A 25,654-nucleotide genomic window follows, 5' to 3' on the forward strand; every position below is an offset into this window, starting at 1 on the left:
GACCTTTCACTTTCAGTGACGTCCCAACTCAAGCACATCCTTAAAATGGAGTAAGAATCACCAGCGCTGCGGCTCTCATGAGGCTGTGTGCATGAGGTGAGAAGGCAGATGAATGTTGGGTAATGGACTCACTGTAGACATGCTGACGCTTTTGACCCGTTTGGCTGTGATATGTGCCATGCTCTCTTCCCTAGATGCGCAGACAGTGTTGGGAAAGCACGTTCAACGCGCGCAGCTCGTGCTGGAGCAGCAGACGTGACAGTTCACACTGTAACATGGGAAGAAACTTTCTGTCACGACAACTCTCTGAGTGTTTGCCATGGTAATGGATATGACAACGTCGATAGGTTTGAATGAACAACTCAGAACAATGTTGACATGTGCCAATTGCCAGCGTAATGCCTGCGGTGTCAGTGTGTCCTCATGCATTAGTACACACTCAGCAGTAAGATGACAGTGATGATGACTAAAGTCTCATGCTAATCTGAGCTCAGGTGAGTGACCTGCATAACGTCTACAGGTCAGTCAGGAGTCCAGGTCAGACGCTGTATTGAGGGCAGTCATTATATGTTTACTGGGACCATCTAAAAGTTTCAATTGTCACAATATTTGAATGTAATGTCAGTAAAAAACAAAATGCATGTCAGTCTGAAAATAACAGGCTTTAAAGAGAACCCATTGCCCAAAATCTAATCTACTGTAGTAGACACCAAAAACGAAATCAAGACGTTGTGAAAGGGCATATATGGCCTCTTTAATTAGATCTAAGCATGCAAAAAAGTACACACATTAGACCAGTAAGAAAAATGTAAGTGATAAATCTGAGGGTTTATTGGTAAAAATATTGCACAAAGCATTGACAGTATAGCAGCCTACACAAGCATAGACCCTTTCTGTAGTTCAGAGGACACTTTATTATAATCTCTTACAAGATAATTAGTCACAGTACAGTATTTCTAACATTGAAGTTCATGTGTCACATATACTGTAGTATTGCAATATAGTGCACAAAACACAAAACAATAGTCTTACAATGGTGCTGGGAAAAGGCGTTAAATAATTTTAATCTGCTACAAAAATATATAATGGATACAATAATAATGTCTGCATTAGAAAAATAAACCACTCTAGATAAATTACCACAAAAAAAAAAAAAAAACTATTTAACAAATAAATAGAAAGGCTAGGACTTCAGTTGGGTAGTTTCTTATTCCAGCGATGTACAATCTAATAGTTTACAGTTTTACACATTATTGCACATTACAAACTAGCCATGCATTACAGAGAGTATATGTACAAAAGCACAGAATTATATTAATACTCCTCACACAAGTGTCCAACACGGACCCCTGCTCCAAATGTTTTAATACAGAGATATTAATTGTCCTTGATATTGTAAAACTGTTTCCTCAAGGGAAAATACAAAATTTGAGGTTCAGCACTTAAAGTGTAACTGCATATCTGCTTTTACAGGGATACTGTGTCATCATGAGTGTGTGACAGGCTGTATTTGTGCTCTGTGAGCGTGTGTGTGTGTGTGTGTGTGTGTGTGTGCAGATATAGAGGCACTCCTCTAAACTTCAGTATTTCAGTGGTGCGGGCCGGTGGCCATCTGTCTTGCAGACACTCTTGACCAGAGCAGAGCAGCAGGACCTGCCCACAGAAAGCAGCCAGTGGCTGGGTGAAAGGTCACAGACCTGTAGCCAGCACGAGAACGTGAGGCATGTAGCATATATATATGCGTATACTGTATGTGTTATTAAACAATCAAGCTGTCAGCTTTACCTGTCAAAAATCACATAATTCCAATGCAGCCACATCACATGACAGAGCAAACGCCAGTCTGCAGGTTCGGCCCGCTTCGGTTGGAACTTCTTTTTGCGTACCTGAAGAATTTAAAGTACATAATTAGAGTAAATCAATCAATGGATAAAAACATATTTTTCTCCTTTAATATCCTGTTTCACTCAAAAAATATATTTCAGATTACAGAGCGGAAAAGGCAACGTTGCTTTTGAACTATTTGTATGCAATTATAGTATTTATTAAAATTAAACTAAAAACATGAATTTTATAATCAATTTGTTTTAAGTTTTAGACATTTTTGTTAAGTTTATTATTACTTTAATATTACTCAGTACTTAATTGCACAAGTACAATGTAACTATACGTCACCTTAAAATAAAGTGTAACCCAGCGTTTTTAGTTATTGTAACACTTTATTTTACAGTGTCCTTGTTACTTATGTGACATGTACTTACCATAGTAATAACAGTAAATTATGCATAATAACATGCAATTAACCCTCAACCAAATCCTAATCCAACCCTAACCCTATAGTAAGTACATGTAGTGCTTAATATTACTTAAATATATAATTACACTGTAACAATGACACCTTAAAATAAAGTGTAACCGTTATTTTTGCAGATCTGAGTAAACGGGGATCGTTTTGACAACGGCAAAGGAGACACTTTACTACATTGTTGTTGAGTAAACATGCCCAAAGTTGCAGGGAGAAAAAACCATGTTCGTCTCCCAGACTGGTCAGGCTAGCTTAAACCAGACCAGAGAACTAGCTTAGGCTGGTTTAAGCATTTTGTTCTTCATCAGGTACAGTGTGTAAACATAGGAGATCATATGTTAATATGCTCACGGTTGACAAGGTGGTTTCTGAACATTTTCACAGCTTAGTTTCAATTTTAGAGAGTTAAGAGTTTTAGTACAATGATCAAACAAAGATCTGACATGACCTTTAAACACAAACACATACCCATTTAGATCAGCTGGCTCCGAGTGATACACATGTTTGCCCTTCTCAGCAATGGTTAGGGTCCCGACATGAGTGGTCTCGCTGTGACTGACCCGCATCGGGTGGTACTGACTCTTGGCCTCGGTGGAGGCGGACGGCACGTTCATCTGGTGACTGGGCACGTGGCCGTTTAGCTGTGGGGTCTCAGCGAACTGCTTCTTGCGGACGGAGTCAGGTGTGGATGTTGCGATGACGTTGATCTCAGGCACAGTTGGAGGGTTGTGTTTCAGACAGGCCTCCGAGTGGGCCAGCTGCAGCTTCTTCATCTGGCGGATGGCCACTGTAGCGTTGAAGGCTTGCTGGAGGGACGAGAATAGGGTTTCAGATAGTCAGTATAGTGCAGGAAAGGACAAAAGCTAATAGATTCAGTACCACATTTATTTATTTTTTTGTACCAAATCTCACTTTGGATTGTATCTTGAAACATGAAATAAAATGAAAAAGCAATCAATGCATTTTAATGATGCACAAAAAAAATCTGTATAAACAATAGACATGTGCGATCTACTATATACACATGCAGTATACAAAATGAGTACTGTGTCCCATAATGCAGTGTACTTCCAGTACCAGCGTCACATTTAAATTACAGTAAAATATGTAACGACTTTTTCATTTGAAACCATATGAAAAACCATACCAGTATACCAGTTTACAGCACAGTATGCATTTAGCAGTGTGCTGGCTTTCCTGTATCTCAAGCGGTAGAGCGTTGGCGCTTGCAACACCAAGGTCATGGGTTCGATCCCCAGGGAAAGCAAGAACTGATAATAATGTAAAATGTGTACTTTAGTTTGAAATGCAATGTAAGTCGCTTTGGATAAAAGCGTCTGCCAAATGCATACCGGTAAATGTAAATATGCAAATACAATGTTTATGTTCGGAATTGGACACTGGTTTACTAACTAAATATTATAACTGTACAGTTATTCATGAGACCATGCATAATTAAGGCATTACAATAATATTAGAATGAATTATACACACTGCTCACCCTTAAAAAAAGTTGCTGTTTGGATTTAAACAGGCACATGCTTAAGGATCATTATTGCAGGGATTATTATATTTCTAGCATGTTATATGTTTGGCAACACTTCTTATTATAGTGTGTGTAGCTTTTCATTACTTAAACGGCCATGTAGGAAGACACATCATGGCCATATTCCAGGATGACAATGTCAAGATTCATCAGGCTCAGATTGTGAAAGAATAGTTAGGAGGAGCATGAAGAATAATTTTCACACATGAACTGACGACTCTGAGTCAGTTTGGGATTTGCTGGAGGAGACTTTACAGAGTGCTGGACTCTTGCATTGTCAACACAAGAATTTGAGCAAATATTGATGCACCTCTAGATAGAAATACATGTTGCAATGTTATTTCCATCAAGAGGTGCATCAATTTCTGTTGCCAATAACATGCTAGAAACATAATCACTGCAATAATGACCCAATCACAGACTCTTAAGCATTCGTCTGTTTAAATCCAAACGGTGAATTTGTTTTTGGCCGGGCAGTGTATAAAGGCTTGAAGTGTTTCCAAAAATAGATGTTTCTAGGCCACTGATTTGATCACACACACACACAAAAAGCCAAGTACACCTTTAGATGTCTCCAAGCATAAATCAGATTGCTAAAACTACACTCTAAAAAATGCTGGGTTGTTTCAACCCAATTTTGGGTCAAATATGGACAAACCCAATTGTTGGGTTAAAAATTTAATTAAAAAATTTAACCCAATGGCTGGGTTTGTCCATATTTGACCCAAAATTGGGTTGAAACAACCCAGCTTCTGAAACTGGTCTATTCCAGATATTCACACAGATGGAGCAATTATAGGCAAGACGATGACCAAATCAATTGTGTAATCAGACCAGAGATCATCTGAGAAGCCCAACTGAGACTAAACCACAGGAGACACACTCCAACCCGAGTTATGAAACATGACTTTACCTTCCACTTGGACTTGGCAAAGTTTTTCTGGATCTGCTCACTGACGGAGTGGTAGATGTCCTGACTCCGGGCCGTCTTTCCTATAATCCTGCAGGTCAAAGCTGGATTTAAAAGCAGAGCTAGTGGAAAACAGGAGGATTTTCTTTCCTCTTTTAACCAGACTTTAAGACAGGAAGAAGTTTAGTCGAGTTTAATCTAACAACTGTCGATCTCATCTGTGATTTGTGGGTTTTGTTTCTCCATGAGATTATACAGAGAGCAAATCAAGAATTCTCAGTATTTTTTTTTTTCATATTCTCAGTTTTTATTTGAATTTCAGTTCATGTTTTAGCAATTTTGCTGTGTTTTGTCATTTTTATTAGTTTTTGTGTTTTATAATATTTCTATTTAGCTTTATTTTTAATAACTAAGCTTTGGTTTAATTTAAAAAAAAAATGTTTTAGTACTTCAACTTGAACTTTATTTCTACTTAATTTCAATTACTGATTTTTTTTAGTTTTAGTTTACAAACAACACTGACCTGCGCCATACTCATATTTTATAGCTTTATACTCTGTGTCAACAGTTTTTAAAAAACAAACACTTTTTTTTCTTTTTCTGAGACATCTGACAAAATTGATACATGGATTAAACAGCAGATATTTGTTAAAGGGATAGTTCACTCAGAAATGAAAATACTGTCATTGACTTTCATTCAACTTTGAAACACAAATGAAGATATTTTCAATGAAATCTCTTCATAAAGAGATCATAAAATAAATCCATATGAATTAAGTGGTTTAATCCAAGACTTCTGAAGAGACATAATTGCTTTATATTATAAACAGATTTAATTTAGGCTTTAATTTACATAAACATTGATCATCAAACGTACATAATGCAGTGCATTCACATTTGGTACATTGAAGCTCGAGCATGAGAACCAATGAGATTCATTCTCACGCGTCAAGTAAGTACGCTACGACACAAGGGTGAGTAATTGATGACAAAATTTTCATTTTGGGGTGAACTATCGCTTTAAGGCTTTGAAAGAGCAACGTCTGAGCATTAAAAGTGTCCTGCGGTCACTCACCAGGGGTGTCTGAGAGCCTGTTCTGTGTCGTAACGCATCTTAGGATTCTTCTGCATCATGTTGCGGATGAAGTCCTTTGCTAGAAAGATAATAATTATACGTGAGGTTAAGGGCTCATAGTCACAGGTGTGTTTTACAGAATCATAAGAGAGGTTTAGATCAATCTGACAGCAGTAGGAAAGTAATAAATGGTTGTATTATTGGATGCTCACCAGAGTCAGAGATATCATCCCAGAAGGGCGAGTCGAACTCGTACTGCGCCTTCATGATTTTAGAAAACAGACGAGTCTCGGTTTCTTCGTAGAAAGGAGGATATCCACAGAGACTGGGAAGATAAAGCAAAATAAATGGTAACACTAATACTCTGAAAAGAGTTAGTTGACATGTAGTTGCAAATGAATGAGTTAGTTGACATGTAAGTTGCAAATGAGTTAGTTGATGTAGTTGCAAATGAATGAGAGTTATTTGACATGTAGTTGCAAAGACACTTACAGTTGCGCAGAATGTCTACATATTGCAATAAAGTGTAACCAAATAAATGCATGAACATTTTGACTTCCACCAGGGGGCGCTGTGTATCTGAGAGCCCTACATCGTACCGTGTATTCTGTGTGACCTTAAACTGCACAGATAAATGACCTCGTTCTGAATCAAACCGCTAATCTGTCAGTTTTGACAAACAGTAAGCTTTAGGTTTCCAAATTAAGAACCTGGCATCTGTTTATCACTCTCGGTAAATAACAGTGCTGTGTACAGTCCAACTCACTGTAAACAGAGTTGGTAGAGTGCATTTGGTACAAACTCAGTTTTCTTAGAAATGACATTTGTGCTAGGGCGGGACTTACAGGATATAGGTGATGACTCCAATAGACCAGCAGTCCACGGCTTTACTGTAGGGTTTCTGAGCCAACACTTCAGGGGCTGCGAGGAAATACAAATACATCTGGTTTATTTTCTTAAATGTCTCTGGATTTATAGTGCAAGATTCATCAGTCCACGTTATTTATAAAATAAAATAAAAAGAGTAATACATTTGTTGTATGTGACCCTGGATCACAAAACCAGTCACAAGTCGCACGGGTATATTTGTGGCAATAGCCAACAATACATTGTATGGGTCAAAATTATAGATTTTTCTTTTATGCCAATAATCATTAGGATATTAAGTAAAGATCATGTTCCATGAAGATATTTTGTAAATTTCCTACCGTGAATATATATATTTAAAAAAATTGTGAGTGAATGCAGCACAACCGTGAACATAAATGAACAACTTTAAAGCCCATTTTCTCAATGTTTCGTTTTTTTTGCACCCTCAGATTCCAGATTTTCAATAGTTGTATCTCGGCCAAATATTGTCCTGTCCTAACAAACCATACATCAATGGAAAGCTTATTTATTCAGCTTTCATCCGATATATACATCTCAATGTCACAAAAATGACCCTTATGACTGGTTTTGTGGTCACATATTCAACTAGTTAAACTGTTCATATTAGCTCAGGTCCATTTTATACTGCCATTAAATAATAATATTAACCCTCTGGTGTTGTTTGGTCATCGCTACTTAATCGGAATGGTACGAAACTGTGACTTTTGCGGCATTCACTATGTGACTACAAAAAAAATCGTTTAAAAAAGCTAAATGGTTGTGTACAAAAAAAAGTATTTAGCACTGAATGCTGTGCATCATGCTGTGCAAACATCACATTACAGAAGTTAAATATGTTGCGGATGCAGTTTCACGATGCCTTTAGAGACAATGAATCAAAACCAGCTGCCTTTTGTGCTTTGACATTCACAGGCTGTCAATGACTATCATTCTCACCGACATATCCCGGAGTCCCACAGGCCGTGGACATGACGCCATGCTCTTCCATCTTAGAGAGGCCGAAATCACTGATCATGATCTTGGAGTTTTCATCAGAGCTGTAGTAGAGCAGATTCTCCGGCTAAAGAGAGAACACAGATCCAGACAGCTCAAAGTCTGTATCTGCATATGTAATGCACATGTATTTCTGTGCAGATCTGCTTGTGTGAATGTACCTTGAGATCGCGGTGTACTACGCCGCTTTTGTGCAGGTAGCCGACTGCCTCCAGCACCTGCTTGATAACCAGACTAGCGTCCAGCTCTGAGTACATGCCCCGGTCCAGGATCCGGTCAAACAGCTCGCCGCCTGAAACTCTGACGGGATACGAGACATTTAACAACATGCTGTGAAGACACAGAGAGCTTTAAATCGCTTCAGTTTGATAATACTTACAGCTGCATGAGCAGGTAGTAGTGCGTCTGACTTTCATAGAAATCCTCCAAGCAAACCACATTGTCGTGTTTGATCCTATAGACAAAACAATGAAGAAGTTAGTATGAAGAAATACATGTATGCAGTTTTAAATTCAGATAAATGTTGTTTTAAATGCATTTAAAATATATAAGCTTATTTACAAAGCATGGAATAAAACGATAAAAAAGGTAATTTTAACTTTTTATCTCAAATTTCTACGGGTTTTTTTCAGAATTCTAACTTTTTTTCTCACAATTTACGAGTTTATATTTCACAAAAAGTCAGAAAATATATAAATTCGCAATTGCAAGAATAAAAGTCACAATTGCACTTTTTTTTTGCCTTTTATTCTCAGAATCCCACAAATGCAAATTATAAAACCCAAATTATAAGATATAAGCGAGTTTATATCGCAATTCAGACTTTTTTTCTCAGAAATGCGAGTTCATATCTCTCAAATGAAAAAAGTTAGAATTGTGATCTCGCAATTATGTTGTTACATCGCAATATAACTTGCAATTGCGAGTTTTTATCTCAAAATTCTGTGGAAAAAATTTACTAAATTGCGAGACATAAACTCATAATTGAATTTTTTTTTATTCCATGGCGGAAACGGGCTTCCATAATTTCAATGTCCTAAATTGGGTTTGAATTTCTAATGTAATTTCAATTTCATTGCATATAGAGCTGGATTCATTCTTACATCCGCAACACGGCGATCTCATTCTCCAGGTTGATGTCCCTTTTGTTTTTCTTCTTCACACACTTCATAGCAAAAAGCTTGCCTGTTTTTCTCTCCTTCACCATGAAGACCTCAGAGAACGCTCCCCTAGAGAAAGCAAAGAGAGAAAGATGGGGGGTAAGGTCAAATGTGCAATTGCCTGGGATGATGTTTTTCTGAGCGAGAGCATGCTCTTGGTTTATGTGAGAGTAAAGCAGGTTTTAATGAAGGCAAGGATGTGACTTTTTAAAGCCCCTGCCGAGACCTCCGCGCCACACGGCAAACCATCCATTTAATAACAGCTAGACATGTGAAAGAGGCTCTGCATGGCCAGATCTGTTATGGAGCAATAACTATTAGTGCAATTCATTTTATAACTGTAGGCAAACACATATTTGCTAAACAAGTGAAAAAATGCCTAGCAACACCCTAGAAACCTTTCTGAACATCTTAGCAACATCTGAGAAACTAATCAGAGCACAGACTCAGACATAGTGCAGATATTTACTGACAAACAATCAGAAAAATATGTTTGGCTGGTTGTGGGAGCTTTGGAAGATCCCCTAAAGCACTTAATTTTCTTTTCTCCGTGCCCTCCTCAGAGGTAACCTGGAATAGCTGCCCTGGGACGAGGATTACATGTGCAATCCCTTACGCAACGGAAACGCTAATGGCCTGGTATCAGGTGCCTCGACAAACACAGGCCTGCGACCCGGGCGCCTGGCACTGCCTCCCACGGAAAGAGGATAGCTGACAATTAGCATGAGATTGGTTGAATAAGACAGGCTATAAACAGCTGCTGAGATTACGCATCACTGCTTTATCTGCAGCAAATCTTCATATTGTTCATGTCATCACTGTTTAACTCTTTCCCTGCCAGCGTTTTTGAAAAAGCATTTTTGATCATTTTCACAAACTTTCATGGCCCCCAGAAAATGTTGTTGTATCTAAACATGCAATATATCAAAAGAAAGAACATAGCCTAATTGTTTTATTCTAGCTTCATGCTTTCCTTTTTTATCAACACTTGAATATGGGTAAATTTAATTTAAAAAAAAGCAACATTTTGAGCTAAAAGCTGAGAAAATCGTGTTTTGTCATCAGTTGTTTCTGCTTCTTCTTCGCCTGGATGTAATACCATATAACATTGAAAACATGAAACTTCAGTCAATGGCGGGGAAAGAGTTAATCAGCATTTTTGTGTTTATTCATTTAAATTGTTTACCAGAGAAGTAAAACTGTAGCCTATAAGATATTAAAGTCACCAAGAAATGTAAAATTTTATGGAATATTGCAGTATTTATCATAAACGATTTATCCGTGCACATCATTATTTTATTTTATTTAATTCATGTGCCTTGTCATCTTTAATCAAAATAACTTGTCCTCCCTCTTTCAGTGACATCTCTTCTCTTCTCTGATGACGAGGGCGGGGCAACCTGTCACTCATATGAGATCCACCAATAGCAAACCACAACCATCCAATCACTTCCCCATGAACAAATCAAGCCCCGCCCCACATTTGTTCTTGTTCAAGAAGCCGTTTCATTTGGATATATACTGTACGTCTCAATAGAGAAGAAAAGACGATCACAGCTTCCGATTTATGATCGACTTTAAGATTTCTCAGAGAATATTTAAAAAACATTAAGAGAATATATATCTCGAAAATAAATGTACTGCGTAATTTGAGTGTAAATCTCACTAAATGTATTATTATTACAATATTTTAATAAAATGTACTACTTAAAATAAAAAGTTTAAAGTTTGAAACTCCATAAACAGATATTTTTAAATGTTTAATATAAATATTGTTTTTAAATGTAGGTATTTATTTTTGATATAGCACTGAATTCGTAATACTTAAATCACGCCTGACTACACGCCTGCTACATCACACAATCTCGTCTTCCCACGCACGCACGCACGCACGCACACACACACACAGCGTCACCAAACAAGCGTCTCCTGACACTGCCAGCGTCTATCACATATTCCCACAACACCTTTTTCCTGCATTGAATGCAAGAGCTCAGAGATGTGCGTTTGCCTTCACCTACGGTCAGGAGTGAATAATCCTTTAGAAAGTCCTGAATTCATTAAATACTGAGGGTTTCAATGAAATGCATGAATAAATAAATAAATAAAAACTAAATACAGCTCAAACTGAAGGTCAGTGCACAGAATGTGCCCAAATGCAGAGAAAACTGCCAATGAAATACATAGAAATATGATTTTTCATCATAGAATCTCTGGATTAAGTAAATTTTAGATGTCGTACTTCATCCTGATGGGTGTTAACTCCAGCGGAAACCTGCTGAGGGATTGTGGGAGTTTAATTCGGGTTGTTTTTGTCAGAGGAAGCCACTGCGCTCAGCTCCCCACGGCCCATAATGCCCCAGTGGTGCCAGTAACACCCACAGGCAAGGGCAGGTCGTGACAGAGCTCTCTAGACACAGCAGTTTATGCTTGAAAGTATTGTTGAAACTAGATTATTATCTCACTTTATGATCTGGATGGACTGTAAACTTGTAAATAAAAAATAAGAAAAAAAATGAGAAGGAATTGAATGTGGTCTCAAACTGGGTTACTAAAAAACGTAAAAAATATTTTCCTTACTTGAAATAAAACAAACATGAACTGAAGTAATATATATTATATATATATATATATATATATATATATATATGAATGTAAACTTATTTAATTGCCAAGGAAACAATTAATAAAAGCTATATAGAATTTTTTTTAAAGTAAACAAAATCCCTGAAAAAAAAAAAAAAAGGGAAAATCGAATACAAAATGTATAATACTATTTTGATACTAAAATAACACTGTGGTCTCAAAACACAGAGTTAAAATTCTCCATATTAAAAGAAAACAGTAACAACAATATTAAAAAGTGGAAAAAATGTATTAATAAAAAAAAATTAAATAAAAAGATTTTGGGCTATTTGGCTTTTCATTGCATGTTTTCTTTCCACTAGTCTGAAAAAAATATGTTTATTTTATTGCACTTGATCTATTTGCATCTGTAGATTAGGGATGTGCCGATACTTGGCTCATGAGACGAGACAAAACACGATATCGAGTTCACGAGACAATATTTTAACTCTTTAAAAATCCTTAATGACAAAATATATGAATTGCCTTTTATTCGTCTGAAAGTCACAAAATGCAAAACAATGCAGGTGCATTTTAAAATATTTTAACTGATCTAGCGCTGTGACAAGATTATTTTGGTAATCGAGTCATCGGTCGATTATTTTGATGATTCTGATCTGGAAATGTAAGCAAATTAGAGCATATTTAATCAAAATTCTTAATGTAATTGCATTGATATGTATCAGATAAATGTTTTACCCTATTGTTTGGCCTTAATCAATGACAATAATCCATCATAATAATTGAAATGTAAATCATCATCTGCGTAATAGACAGCACATTGCAGGCCATGCCCGGTAGATTATCGCAAAGCTGTTTCCATCCCGTTAGCTGTTCCCTGGTGCCTGTGATCCCTGTTATTCCCTGTCTGCCAAAGCGATTAACACACTCCGGTCTAGAAGTGTCTTAACCTGCGCTTTACCCTTGAATCCTACAGATGCAGGGCGACCTGAATGCTACAGACTCCAGTGAAGAAATCTCAGTCACACCTTCAACATCAGCCAATCAAACGCACACTAATGATTTAGTTACAGACTTCCCGTGAAACATGGAAACGAACGTCCTGAACACTGATCTCAGTGTCTTCATGTCTTCAGGGACGAAACGTTATTTTGCTTAGTGATCGCTGGACAGTCAGCAAAGGCGATGTACAGCTGCTCGTGTCTGCTGAGCTCACGGTATAGTCAGCTTTCTGCGCCCGCAATGACACAACTGCCTCAGGACAACAGGGCCGGATCATTGCCGTCTGCTTTACAGGCTGAGACCCATTAAGTGGCTCAGATGGGATAATGGATATAAGCTTACAGATTTAAAGGTTATTCACAATCTAAATAATAAAAAAAAAATTCTCTCGAGATTAATTATCAAGTGTCATCATCAAGTGAGGATTCATGAATATTTCTCCTATCTGCTATTGGCTGGTCAAAAACAGAGTCCCGCCCCCAAACTCACGCAATTGGTTGAGTGAAATGATTAAACAAACAGACCAATGTTATAATCACCATAATATGTAACACTTTACAATAAGGTTCGGTTTGTTAAAGCGGTGGTAAAATGCCCTTTTCACAAGATGTAAAGTGTCTGATGTCCCCAGAGTGTGTGTGTGAAGTTTTAGCTCAAAATACCCCACAGATATTTTTATATAGCATGTTAAAATTGTCACTTTTTGAGGGTGAGCAAAAACGCACCGTTTCTGTGTCTGTCCCTTTAAATGCAAATGAGCTGCTGCTCCCGGCACAGGGGGCGGAGCTTCAACAGCTCGTGTCCTTTTACCTCACACAGACATGCACTGAACATTTTAAAAAGTTTTAGCCTTTTATGTTCAAACCGGAGTCAGACAATGACGGAGATTAATATGCAAATGAGCCCCGCCTCCACTTACTCACACCAGCTCAGAATACCTGATCCACTCGCTCAACTTTACTATGGTAAACGCTACACAATGGCAAGTGGAAATACTGGTTTAATTCAGCCATATATATTTGAACCAGAAACTGATTGAGAAGAAGAAGTGGAAGAGTGAATTATAATGATTCAGAACGGTAATGATTTATGTATCGCTCTCTACAGCATCAGACACATAACGGTAATTAATATGATTAGCCTTTTTTTCAAACAGCTAATAATGTATTGCTACACAAACCATGTTACCGTTCGTATCTCAGAATCAAACAACTGTCTTTAACAATCAGCGTTATTAGAAACGTATTGACCATCACAGAACGTCAGTGCATAGTTCATCATAACATCGTAATATACATCCTATATATAATTCACCCACTATATTGCAAAATGTACCTGATTTTCCATATCAACAGAAACATTTAGTGGGATAACCTGGATTCTCTTGAGACTCCCTGTTTCAGAGCAGTTAATGATATGCCGAAGCCCCGCCCACACGTTGACGTGATTGGTTACATGTTTGTGATGTAACAACTGCGATTTCAAACCACATTTTTGAGACTGTCTTTGTTCACTGCAGTTTTAAGGAGAAAATACTCAGCAATGGTGTTGACTTAAGAACTAGCACATTTGTCTTAAAGCATATTAATAATGTAAGACATAAACAATTAGATTTTTTTTTTACCACAGGGGGTCTTTAAGTCAATTTCCTTTAATCAAAGAAAATCCAAACAAAAGGCTTAAAACGTAAAGACACAGATAAAACTGAAGCTCCTGAGGTTTCTCTGAGGGAATCACTAATCTCACAAATGCCGAGTCTTGAATTACACGGTGAAGTTGGGTAAACAATCTGGGTCAATCCTTTACCGGACACTTTGGTGAGGGAAATTCAGCTTTTTTCAGCTTGCAGCATTTTTCAGCTTTCCCAAAAAAGTCTCTAACATATTTAAAATACTCAGGAAAATATACAAACTTTAAGTTTTTTTAAATATATATATATATTTAAAGATTTAATGAGCACGATAAACTACTTGTTATATGGAGCTTATATTATGACAAAATGATTTGAATTTGAATTGTGTAAATCTGAATTATTTGCAAGTGTAATCTAACAAAATTGAATTTTAGGTGGTAGTTTAAATAGTTCTGAATTTGAATTTTTTTAAACGAATATTGAACATTTGAAATTTAACAAATTGAAATGTTTTTTATGGCTGAATTTTATAGACATGTATTTTCAAACAGTAATATTCAGTTTTAAAAAATTCAGATTCAAGTTTTCAAGATGAAGAAATTCAGAACTTCAAATTCAGTTTTCTAAAATTCAATGTCAAAAATTCAAGTTCAAAAATTCAGATCTGACAGAAAGTAGGTCACAGGTCATCCACAGGGAAGAGTAGATGATCTCAGAAAAGTCGAACAGAGCATTTTGGCCAATTGGGGACTGCGGAAGTTTTCCAGCGCGAACGTGGTGGTGGTTCAAGAGGTTGCCACTCTCTGACTCTTGTCATGAATCGCCCGGAGGTCTATTACATGTACGACGCAGTCTAGACCGGACGCGAACGGTGCGACGCGACCCGTGAAATCCCCAACAGCACACGGATTCCCCATCCTATTTCTGACCTAGTCCCAGCTCTTTGCAACAGTCGCTTCAAGCTGTGTTGCGTCGCGCCGCTCGCGTCCTGTCTGTGTAACTGAGGTCTAGACAAGCTGGCGTTCTAATCAATTTTACACAAAATGTAGGCTACTTTAAAACAAACACCAGAGACCGCTTAGACAAATGTCCCACGTGCTGAGAACGCTAACCTAACATATAAACACAAAATCATTCATGTTTAAGAATCTTAACGTTACCTCCGGGCGATTCATGACAAGAGTGGACATTAAAACGCTTACGTGAAAACCGCTTAACGTGGCTTACTGTACGAAGATAGTGATATTAAAGGACCAAACTCAGTACAAATCATATTAATAAACCATACTTTGTATAAAAAAATCAGATGAGCCCAGAATACCTACGCAACGCGTTTAATTTTCCTTACCATAGAAAACCGTTATAAGAAAACGCTTAACGTGGCTCACTGTACAAAGACAGTGATATAAGGACCGTACACATCATATTAATAAACCATACTATGTATAAAAAATCAGATGAGCCCAGAATATGAACGCAACGCGTTAAGCATTTCCTTACCATAGAAAACCTATAAGAAAACGCTTAACGTGGCTTACTGTACAAAGACAAGGACCAAACTCAGTAGCCTACGCATCATAATAATAAACCATGTAGGCCTATAAAAAATCAGATGAGCCCAGAATATGAACGCAACGCGTTTCATTACGCGTTAAGCAAATTCCTTAATAGAAAACCGATATGAAAACGCTTAACGTGGCTTACTGTACGAAGACAGTGATATTAAAGGACCAGTACAAATCATATTAATAAACCACTTTGTATAAAAAATCAGATGAGCCCAGAATATGAACGCAACGCATTTAATTAAGCATGTTCTAATCATAGAAAACCGTTATAAGAAAACGCTTAACGTGGCTTAATAAACCTTAAATGGTCCTTAATAAACCATAGGCCTGCCTACTATGTATAACAAATCAGGTTTAAGGTTTATTAAGCCACGTTAAGTGTTTTCTTATAACGGTTTTCTATGGTAAGAACATGCTTAACGCGTAATTAAACGCATTGCGTTCATATTCTGGGCTCATCTGATTTTTTATACATGTATGGTTTATTAATATGATGTGTACGGTCCTTATATCACTGTCTTTGTACAGTAAGCCACGTTAAGCGTTTTCTTATAACGGTTTTCTATGGTAAGGAAATGCTTAACGCACAATTAAACGCGTTGCGTAGGTATTCTGGGCTCATCTGATTTTTTTATACAAAGTATGGTTTATTAATATGATTTGTACTGAGTTTGGTCCTTTAATATCACTATCTTCGTACAGTAAGCCACGTTAAGCGGTTTTCACGTAAGCGTTTTAATGTCCACTCTTGTCATGAATCGCCCGGAGGTAACGTTAAGATTCTTAAACATGAATGATTTTGTGTTTATATGTTAGGTTAGCGTTCTCAGCACGTGGGACATTTGTCTAAGCGGTCTCTGGTGTTTGTTTTAAAGTAGCCTACATTTTGTGTAAAATTGATTAGAACGCCAGCTTGTCTAGACCTCAGTTACACAGACAAGACGCGAGCGGCGCGACGCAACACAGCTTGAAGCGACTGTTGCAAAGAGCTGGGACTAGGTCAGAAATAGGATGGGGAATCCGTGTGCTGTTGGGGATTTCACGGGTCGCGTCGCACCGTTCGCGTCCGGTCTAGACTGCGTCGTACATGTAATAGACCTCCGGGCGATTCATGACAAGAGTCAGAGAGTGGCAACCTCTTGAACCACCACCACGTTCGCGCTGGAAAACTTCCGCAGTCCCCAATTGGCCAAAATGCTCTGTTCGACTTTTCTGAGATCATCTACTCTTCCCTGTGGATGACCTGTGACCTACTTTCTGTCAGATCTGAATTTTTGAACTTGAATTTTTGACATTGAATTTTAGAAAACTGAATTTGAAGTTCTGAATTTCTTCATCTTGAAAACTTGAATCTGAATTTTTTAAAACTGAATATTACTGTTTGAAAATACATGTCTATAAAATTCAGCCATAAAAACATTTCAATTTGTTAAATTTCAAATGTTCAATATTCGTTTAAAAAAATTCAAATTCAGAACTATTTAAACTACCACCTAAAATTCAATTTTGTTAGATTACACTTGCAAATAATTCAGATTTACACAATTCAAATTCAAATCATTTTGTCATAATATAAGCTCCATATTGTTACCACAGAATTTGTTTACACACTACACACTACTTACACACTACTAAATTTCTTATTAAAATAAATAAATAAATAATTATTTACACTTTTTAAAAACTAAAAATCAGCTGCATAGGAAGTAAATGTAAACTATACTTCATTAAAATGCCACTTAGACATAAATACTGTCAATATAAATTTACCACCAAAATAAAAAAAATAAAAGACCAAAATAAAAAACCATTCACAACTTTGATAAGAGGAACTAAAGTTGCACTTACGATCCGAGCACCTCCATGAACTCAAACACATCCTGGATGTTATCCGTGCTCTTTTTCCAATCATAGTCGCCCTCCTTACGCCCCATTTCTGTGTGAGCTTCGACAGGGATTTCTGAAGAGGATAAAAAAGAAGAAGAAACCTCTTTATAAAGTGACCAACAAAGACCTACGTCAGTGATCTGTGACAATTTGTTTTTAATGTACCTTTATTCGCAGCCAAATCCCTAATAATCCCTAACAGTCCAGGAGCCATGAGGCCTGATTCCTAATATAAATCCAATTAGAATTCCAAATCAAAGATGAAACATCAAAAACTCCTTTGCATCGTTTAAGGTGCAGAGCAGAAACCAGTGCAAGTCAGCTCATTTTCCAGCTACTGACGGACAGGCGATGGCTTGACTCTTGACTGGAAGTGTGTTCATCTAACAGCTTTTAGTGTGTCACTGACCTGCGGCGAACTCTTTAAAAACTCCACAGCTCTTCATGGGCTGTCCCAGAAAACACTAATCTGGTCTTGGCTGGTAAGTGTATACAGACAGGTAGATGTACGTCTTAATACTTGTGTTTTTTTTTTTTTTGAATTTGAGTTTAGTTGAGTCTTTTGGCAATTTCTATGAAATATCTATGAATAAATCTGGTTGTTTTATCTGGTTTATATATTTGGAGAAGGTGGATTTTGTGCAAACCCAACTCAAAGGTGTCCACATGCCTCTAAATGATTGGATGTATTTGATAAAGTCATCATCTTCAACAAAAAAGCATGTACAACGAACTCAAGCCCATCAACTGCACATAAAGACAGCAGAAATAGCTCATTACACCATGTCTATTTTCTTATTTCTTCATAATAGGTGTTCAAACCAGCCCGATCTCATGAAAGTGCGTATCTATACGACGAATGTTATTTCTTGTGCCATTTATACGGCAAAAATAGTTTTTGCGTGCATATGATACGCACTTTATGGCGTGTAATACGCACGCACTCCCCACTAATCCTACCCAAGGGGGTTTCAGTGCGTAGCATATGCACGCAAAAAATATTTTTTGGCGTATAAATTATACGAGAAATAACATTCGTGGTATAGATACGCACTTTCATGAGATCATGTTGGTTCAAACATATGCAATCCAATACATTTGTCGTTTCTAACATACAAAGACTTCCCTGGGATTAGCAGTAGGCCTACTGAGTTCTGGTAAATTCTGGGAAGCTTTGCTCTCATTCCAGTTATATAACGGGTTAAAGGCTCTGATCTTCTGAGTCGACCTTAAAACAATTACCTCCCTGATGAGTTCATGAGGTCACTTGCCATTTATAACTCCAACAGCCAAAAATATCAGTCATTTGCCACTAAGAGTGTCATTAAGAACAATGAGGTGAAAAAAAAACAGACCAGTAGGAGGACCAGTAATAGATAAATTAGATAACAAAGAGAAAAAAACGAACATCCAATTAAGAGGCAAGAATGAACTGCAGGTCTAAAAAAAACAAAAACACCACGGTTGCATGCAGTCATTACCGTCAATGTCATAACGAACAATAGGAATAGGACCATCGCCATGTTAAAGTACAGATTCATAAAAATACATTATTCATTTATAACATAAATGGCACATATATTAATAATTAAAATTACAAACATGTAAATTAAGATACATATTTAAAATATTAAATTCATATAACTAATAAATTAATAATAATACAATTAAATGTAATGAAATGCACATTCACTTAGAAAAACAAATAAATACAATATTTAAAAAATGTGTAAAATAAAACTTTTTTTAAAAATATTTCTTAATTTTTTCAAAAGGTTCAACACAAACAGAACCAATCACAGTATATCGCAATTATTTTTTTAGTAGCCTATAGGCTAACATAAATTCAAATGCATCTTGCAATGCACAACATTGCAAACTAAGAAGAACATCGATTTCTGCACGTGTCTGGCTTTGTCTTTCCTCTGCAGCCTCTTTAATGTTCAGCGAGTCTGTGTGGATTAATATTTCACTGCTGAGCGCACGAGACCAGCATAAACATGCAGCTCAGCACGGGTCATTAAATAGCATGCACGGGGCGCGTGTCCTGGTGCAAGGTGTCCCATACAATGACTGATCATATCGCATAATTCAAAGTCTTAATCTACAGATCGTGTACTCACGTGCACATTTAAGCCACAGGAATAATAATGCGATCCATTAATCATCTTTCACAATGTGCATTCTGATGCTGCCTGCATGCATAAGCAGAGGTGATTGTTTTACAAAGAGCCAGTTTTTGACCTTACCTTCAGGTCTGTAACTCCAGCAGGATTTTTGTCTCTTGCAGAAACTATCGAAGCTCAAGCAAGGACAGCATTGACAAAGAAAGAGAGGCGAGGACAGAGGTTGATGCGAAACGGACATTTGCAACGCGTCCGAAATGCTACAATGATGTACATTTATGTGCAATTAGTACAGTTTGCAAAAATATTTCATATGCACAATCCTCATATGAAAAAAGAGCATTTAATTTTTGCAAACCACTCAGTCAGAAGTTAATTTCTTAAGCAATTGTTGCGCGCACTCAAGCAATAAAACTGTCAGATAAAATCGTCTATTAAAAATTAACACTTTACATTACAATGTCCATGTATTGCATACAAATATAATGGATTACAATAAATAATTGCACATTAACATGAACACTGTAATTTAAAGTGTGACCTGTTTTTGCAGCATCCTCGGTCTCGTCTTCTCTGTTAATATAGGACAGCAGGAATCGGGTTTACTCGGGACAGCGTCCCGTCCTTTGACTTACCTAGAGAGGCAAGTGCGCAAAAGATGCCTTGCTCTGACTCTCCTGCCAAAAGCCCGCTGCAGTCTGGACAGATTAAACCCGTCAGGAGGAGCACAAATAACCAACAGGTGGAGATTACATGAGCTGTCAATGAAGGAGGAGCGGACAGCGAGATTCTCAAGGTCTCAATAACGACTGTACATGTGATATCACGCACACACACGCACACACTTGCCAATATGGGTTTTCAATGGCCCTTTCAACAGTATCATGGGAGCACAGGTGGTCAATGGGCATATGAATCTTTAACATTTTATGACAGAACCACATGTAGACAAAATTTCTTATTTTAAATTAGACTAACTTTAACTAAAACAAAGCATTTTGAAATAGAAATTCAACTTTACTTGACAAGGCTGTTGGTAGATTTAAAAACTGACCACTGGTGAATGACCATTAACAAACACTTTAGATAGCCTGTAAAGACGGTACTTGACAAACTCAGAACTCAGAGGTGGCTTTATGTGCCGCACTTTGGGTCTGAGTACTAAATCTGCGGGAATGAGTCAAATTATGCGCAATGTGAGCATTCCCATGCAGAAATTCAAGCCCTGTAACACCACAATATTCATCCAGAGTAAATTAAATGAGTGAGGAGAGGCGGGTTTGTGTGTCACTCGCTGTCTGAGAGATGAGAGAGAGAGAAAGCACAGCAGGTATCGGGTGTGTGTTCTGTGGAAAATTAATCTAAGCGTTTCAGATATTTCAGTATTTACATCAGTATGTGTAAAAAAAAAATCAATATTTTTGACAAGACAACATTGCACTAGTTTATTATTTCAGTTGCCCTTTTAAAAGACTACAATTGTAAAATGTATATATTAAAGGGATAGTTCACTTTGAAATAAAATGTTGGTATGTTTTAGCTTACCTGAAGGGCATCCAAGATGTAGGTGTCTTTGTCTCCGCAGTAGTTTCAATTTTGATATTTTTAGGTCAAACCATTCTTGTCTGTCAGTCATAATAATGCAGGTAGGCACTGTCTCCAAAAGCATGCAGAGAAAAGTCCAAACTAAAAAATTCCCCGTCGTAAGTGCACATTGATGGCCTAAGACACGAAACAAGCGGTTTGTGTGATAAAACAGTTTATATCGTTTTTATCTCTTTTACACAACCACGTCCAGCTGATCTGTTTACTTAGGCTGCGTAAGCGCCGGAATGCTCCGGAAGTGGTCTGACGGATGAGTTCGAGCGAGCTTACGTAAATGTATTTTTTTACATCGGTTTAAACATCCCGGATAAGCGCAAACTAGTACCATTTCTATTAGCCGTCCTACCTACAATCTCTGTTCTGTGCATAGGTTCTGGTGTAAACAATGAGTGACTTACGATGGGGAATCTTTAAATTTAGACTTTTCTCTGCATGCTATTAGAGACATCTCTGCATGCTTTTGGAGACTGTGCACCTGCATTATATGACTGACAGACAAGAACGGTTTGACCTAAAAATATCAAAATTGAAACTACTGCGGAGACAAAGACACCTACATCTTGGATGCACTTCAGGTAAGCTAAAACATACCAACATTTAATTTCAAAGTGAACTATCCCTTTAATGTCAATCTCTGTTACTAGGGAGAAAGTGCAATGCGCAATATGGCGGGATAAGTATCGCTTTATAAATAAAAGAGCCAATTGCCAATTGGTAAAGTCATCGCGTCACCGCAGCTGCCGTCGGTGTTCTGCTGCAGCTAAAAATGCATATTATTTAAACATGATTTGAGCGTTTAGAAACACCATTTTTGAGACTGTTATCGTCAGATTTCATTCAAATATGAAATTTAGTCGTAAGCTTGGACAACAGTTTTAGAGAACTTGATGTTTCCCCATTCAAAGAGATAAGAGCTGCACTTACATGAGTGAAATATCTGCCGAGAGACGTTTCAAAGATGGCCGCCGAGTGAGATGACTTTACTTAAAGGGACTTTGTCATTCATGAAAACATGGTGGAAATGGCACTAAAAACATTATCTGACAATCAACCAAACTTGATTTTTGTAGTTTCTGAAAAGGAGAGTGGTGTTTGCATGTGTAAATCTCCCACGCCACAATGCCATTGCATTGCTATATGGTTGCGAAGGTGTTCTGAGTGGTATTCCGCACATTGCCATACCGCTGCTTAAATGGAACAAATCTGGTCTATATGGCTCAGGACTGTGACATTTGTTCACCTCCACCACATGAAATTCAAGTCCAATCACTTAAAAGAATGTGCACTGCATGATTCTCCTCAATAAGATGCACAATACAAGTGCAGGACACTTAGGCCTATTTCTTATTGTAGGTTCAGTCAAGGTTTTACCAACCTACAACTTGGCAAAAAAACATCCATTTACACAGACATATTACACATGTCTGAGTGATAGCAATGGTACGGTGACTTTAGTGCTAACCAGAATGCATGTGAATGTCACAAAAAAACATGTCCAGGTCACATTTCACACCAAAATCAAAAGAAAAAGGAGCATTCAAGTGTTTAAGTTTTCTCTAGTTTTCCCTAGGTCACTGTAAGGGCCGCATCAGAGCGTACGGTGAGCTCAAGGAGAGATTATTGCATGCGACCTGTTGGGCCAGTCAGGATAATCCCATAAAACACAGTGTGACACTTCCTCCTTTAATAGGCTTGAGGAAATCTCAAACGCGAATTTTACTTCTCTTATTACTGGACATGCAACAACATTAAAGACCACTGTCTACAATAAAACAAAAAAGTATAGAATTTTATATAGGCCTAATATAAATATAATTTGTTTACTTTTTGTTTTTACATTTTGAATGAATATATATATATATATATATATATATATATATATATATATATATATATAGGCTAATATATATTAAAGTTAAAATACATACAAGAATATATACATTTAATAATTCACTGGCAGTCAAGCACATACCTGATTTTTTATTTTAGAAGAAAAATATTTCTCGTGACAATTATGCATGTTTTCTTGACAAATTCTCATGATCTTTATGCAAAAATAAATAAAAACAGATCTTATTAATGCAAAAAAAATTATATTATGTAATATGTGTTTTGAACTTTAATGCATTATATATAAAAAAATATAAATTTTATTATTATCAAAATAGCAATATATCAAAATAGAATAACATTTATATTATTATAAAAAAAATCTATGTTTTGAATGTAGATTTAATACTTACTGATTATTTATTAAATAAAACAAATATACATTTAGTTAATATCAAAATATAGCAATGTGTAAAAATAAAACAGTAACATTTATATGATTATTAAAAATCTACATTTTGAATCTAGATCTAATACTTACTGATTATTTATTTGAAATGTAATCAAAACTATTAAAGGTTTTAATATTTTAATTGTAAAATTGAACATGAAATTTAATTGTAAATTTTTTTGTTTTATAAGCAAATTCATATGTATGCACAATTATTTGTCTACAAAACTATTTGTCGAACACAATTTCAAGCATTTAAGCAAAAACCTTTTATATATCAAAATGTGTGAAACAAATTCAGTCAAGTGTGTCCAAACTTCCTCCTGGCACAGAAGATAAATCCGAGGTTTCTTCCAGCTTACCTTTGTGATGCTGTTTTTTGCTGAGCAGCGCTTTGTGTTGCTTGATGAAGTATGATGGCATCGCGGGCAGAAGTGTGTCCTGTGGCAAACGTTACGCTGTCAGGACCGCTGGAAGTCTGACTTGTTTTTGCGAGATGTTGTCGTGTGTATCCTGGGAGGGATGATGAACCTGGGTGAGACCGTTCTCTCATTAAAACACTGTGTCTACGGTGTTGCCATGGCGGGGAAAGGAAACATGGGAGATAACCGGACATGAAGATCTCTAGATAGTTCTGTTTCAGGAAGGATGATTTGCGTAAATGGGAATACGAATGTGGAGACGAGGAACCTGTTTCCACCTAAGAGGTTTCATAGAGGACGCTATCACTTTCAGAAAATATCCAACACCCAGTGCCATGAATAGATATTACAAAGAACATTTGCTCTAGATATGTACACAAACATCTGCAGAAGTAATTTCACACATTGACTAACCATACACACAGCCAGAATTGTTTCCGCATCATTGGAAAGTTAATATATCCTCCCTGTCTGCTTAGTCATGATTTTTTTTTTTTTTTTTTTTTTGTGAATTATATCAATGCAACACTTATAATACTGAATTCAAAACCCCTTGTTATTAGCGACACCAGTGGCTGTTAAGTGAACTGCAACCAGTAACGGTTTGCTCGTGCTCGTGCACAAGTAACACACAAGAGACTGAACGTGATTCAAGGCCCCGTTACACTTTTTTTTGTTTCTTTGTCGCTCTTCGCTTAGAAGTAAAAACGAAAAATTACTAAATCAAAATTACACCGTTATTATAGTTTGATTATAAAGTATATTTGAGACTATGGACTAGATCTGACTATGTGAGACTATAGTTTGAATTAATCCCCTTTCTTTGCATGACACATTGACATTACAGTCCAGAATGGCTCTTTTGGCATTATCCTGAACATTGTTTAATTTCTTGTGTCATTGAACAGAAGAGAGGCTCTCGGGAAAATTGTTTAAACATCACATCTTTTGATTTTCCCGGCGGGAAAAACGTCCCGAGTCCTTCATAAAAAAATCAGTCTACAGGCTTTCATTGACAGAAGTCGGGAGAGGTCTCATATTTCGTTAAAAGCTGTTCACACATTGCCAACAAAAACGTGATTAATACATGAACATTATTACATATAGCCCCTTTAAATAAAATATATATAAAAAATACAATTATTGTTTGAATAGAAACTTTGGTTTCACCAAGTTTTACTATGTCGAGTTTGGTTTTGTATTCATGTCCATGTTTTCATGTCTCTTATTTTGAAGTTGTCTCATTATGATGTTCCTGGTTTTGTCATGTGTCTTGTTTTCATTGGATCATTGTTTGTTTACGCACAGGTGTCCCTCGGTCAGTCTTTAGTTTCTGTGTATATATAGCCAACCCGATCTCATGGCAATTCACATGAATTAGTAAGATTTTGGCTAAATCGTACATATTTTACGAGTTGCTCAATTCGTACGAATGACCTACCCCTGACCCCGCCCCTAGACCTAACCATCATGTGGGAACTTTCATTTGTATGAATTAGCCACCTTTTGATCACTCGTAGGAATTCTAGCGTTGCAATAGCCCTCATGTTTCCATCGTCTCTTGTCTAGCTTTGTCTCTGTAACCATCGTTTGATGAGTCCATGTCTAGTCCAGGTTTATGTTCATATCAAGTCTTTGGTTCTTTTGTATTTGTTCACAATAAA

General features: G+C 36.9%; 1 protein-coding gene across 13 annotated transcripts; it reads right to left on the reverse strand.

Annotated features, from left to right (window-relative positions):
• Positions 1 to 809: 809 nt before the first annotated feature.
• On the reverse strand, positions 810 to 24,063 carry camk1gb (calcium/calmodulin-dependent protein kinase IGb). 13 transcript variants are annotated; one of them, XM_079587306.1, is made up of 14 exons: positions 20,224 to 20,331; positions 19,806 to 19,849; positions 17,518 to 17,629; positions 8,824 to 8,949; positions 8,100 to 8,174; positions 7,882 to 8,020; positions 7,664 to 7,787; positions 6,682 to 6,757; positions 6,049 to 6,161; positions 5,837 to 5,915; positions 4,765 to 4,852; positions 2,774 to 3,111; positions 1,786 to 1,886; positions 810 to 1,697 (listed from the first exon to the last, which is right to left on the reverse strand). In XM_079587306.1, exons 3-13 carry the CDS (start codon positions 17,601 to 17,603, stop codon positions 1,820 to 1,822), a joined length of 1,311 nt encoding a protein of 436 aa, XP_079443432.1. In that variant the 5' UTR covers positions 17,604 to 17,629; positions 19,806 to 19,849; positions 20,224 to 20,331; the 3' UTR covers positions 810 to 1,697; positions 1,786 to 1,819. The 13 variants fall into 13 exon arrangements, with proteins under 13 accessions (XP_079443432.1, XP_079443431.1, XP_079443430.1 ...); XM_079587305.1 differs by lacking the exon at positions 19,806 to 19,849 and having other exon boundaries at positions 810 to 1,653; positions 20,318 to 20,467; XM_079587304.1 differs by lacking the exon at positions 19,806 to 19,849 and having other exon boundaries at positions 20,318 to 20,442.
• Positions 24,064 to 25,654: the final 1,591 nt, after the last annotated feature.

The sequence above is a fragment of the Phoxinus phoxinus genome, assembly GCF_949152265.1.
Source record: "Phoxinus phoxinus genome assembly, chromosome: 18".
In the NCBI taxonomy this organism is placed as follows: Eukaryota; Metazoa; Chordata; class Actinopteri; order Cypriniformes; family Leuciscidae; genus Phoxinus; species Phoxinus phoxinus.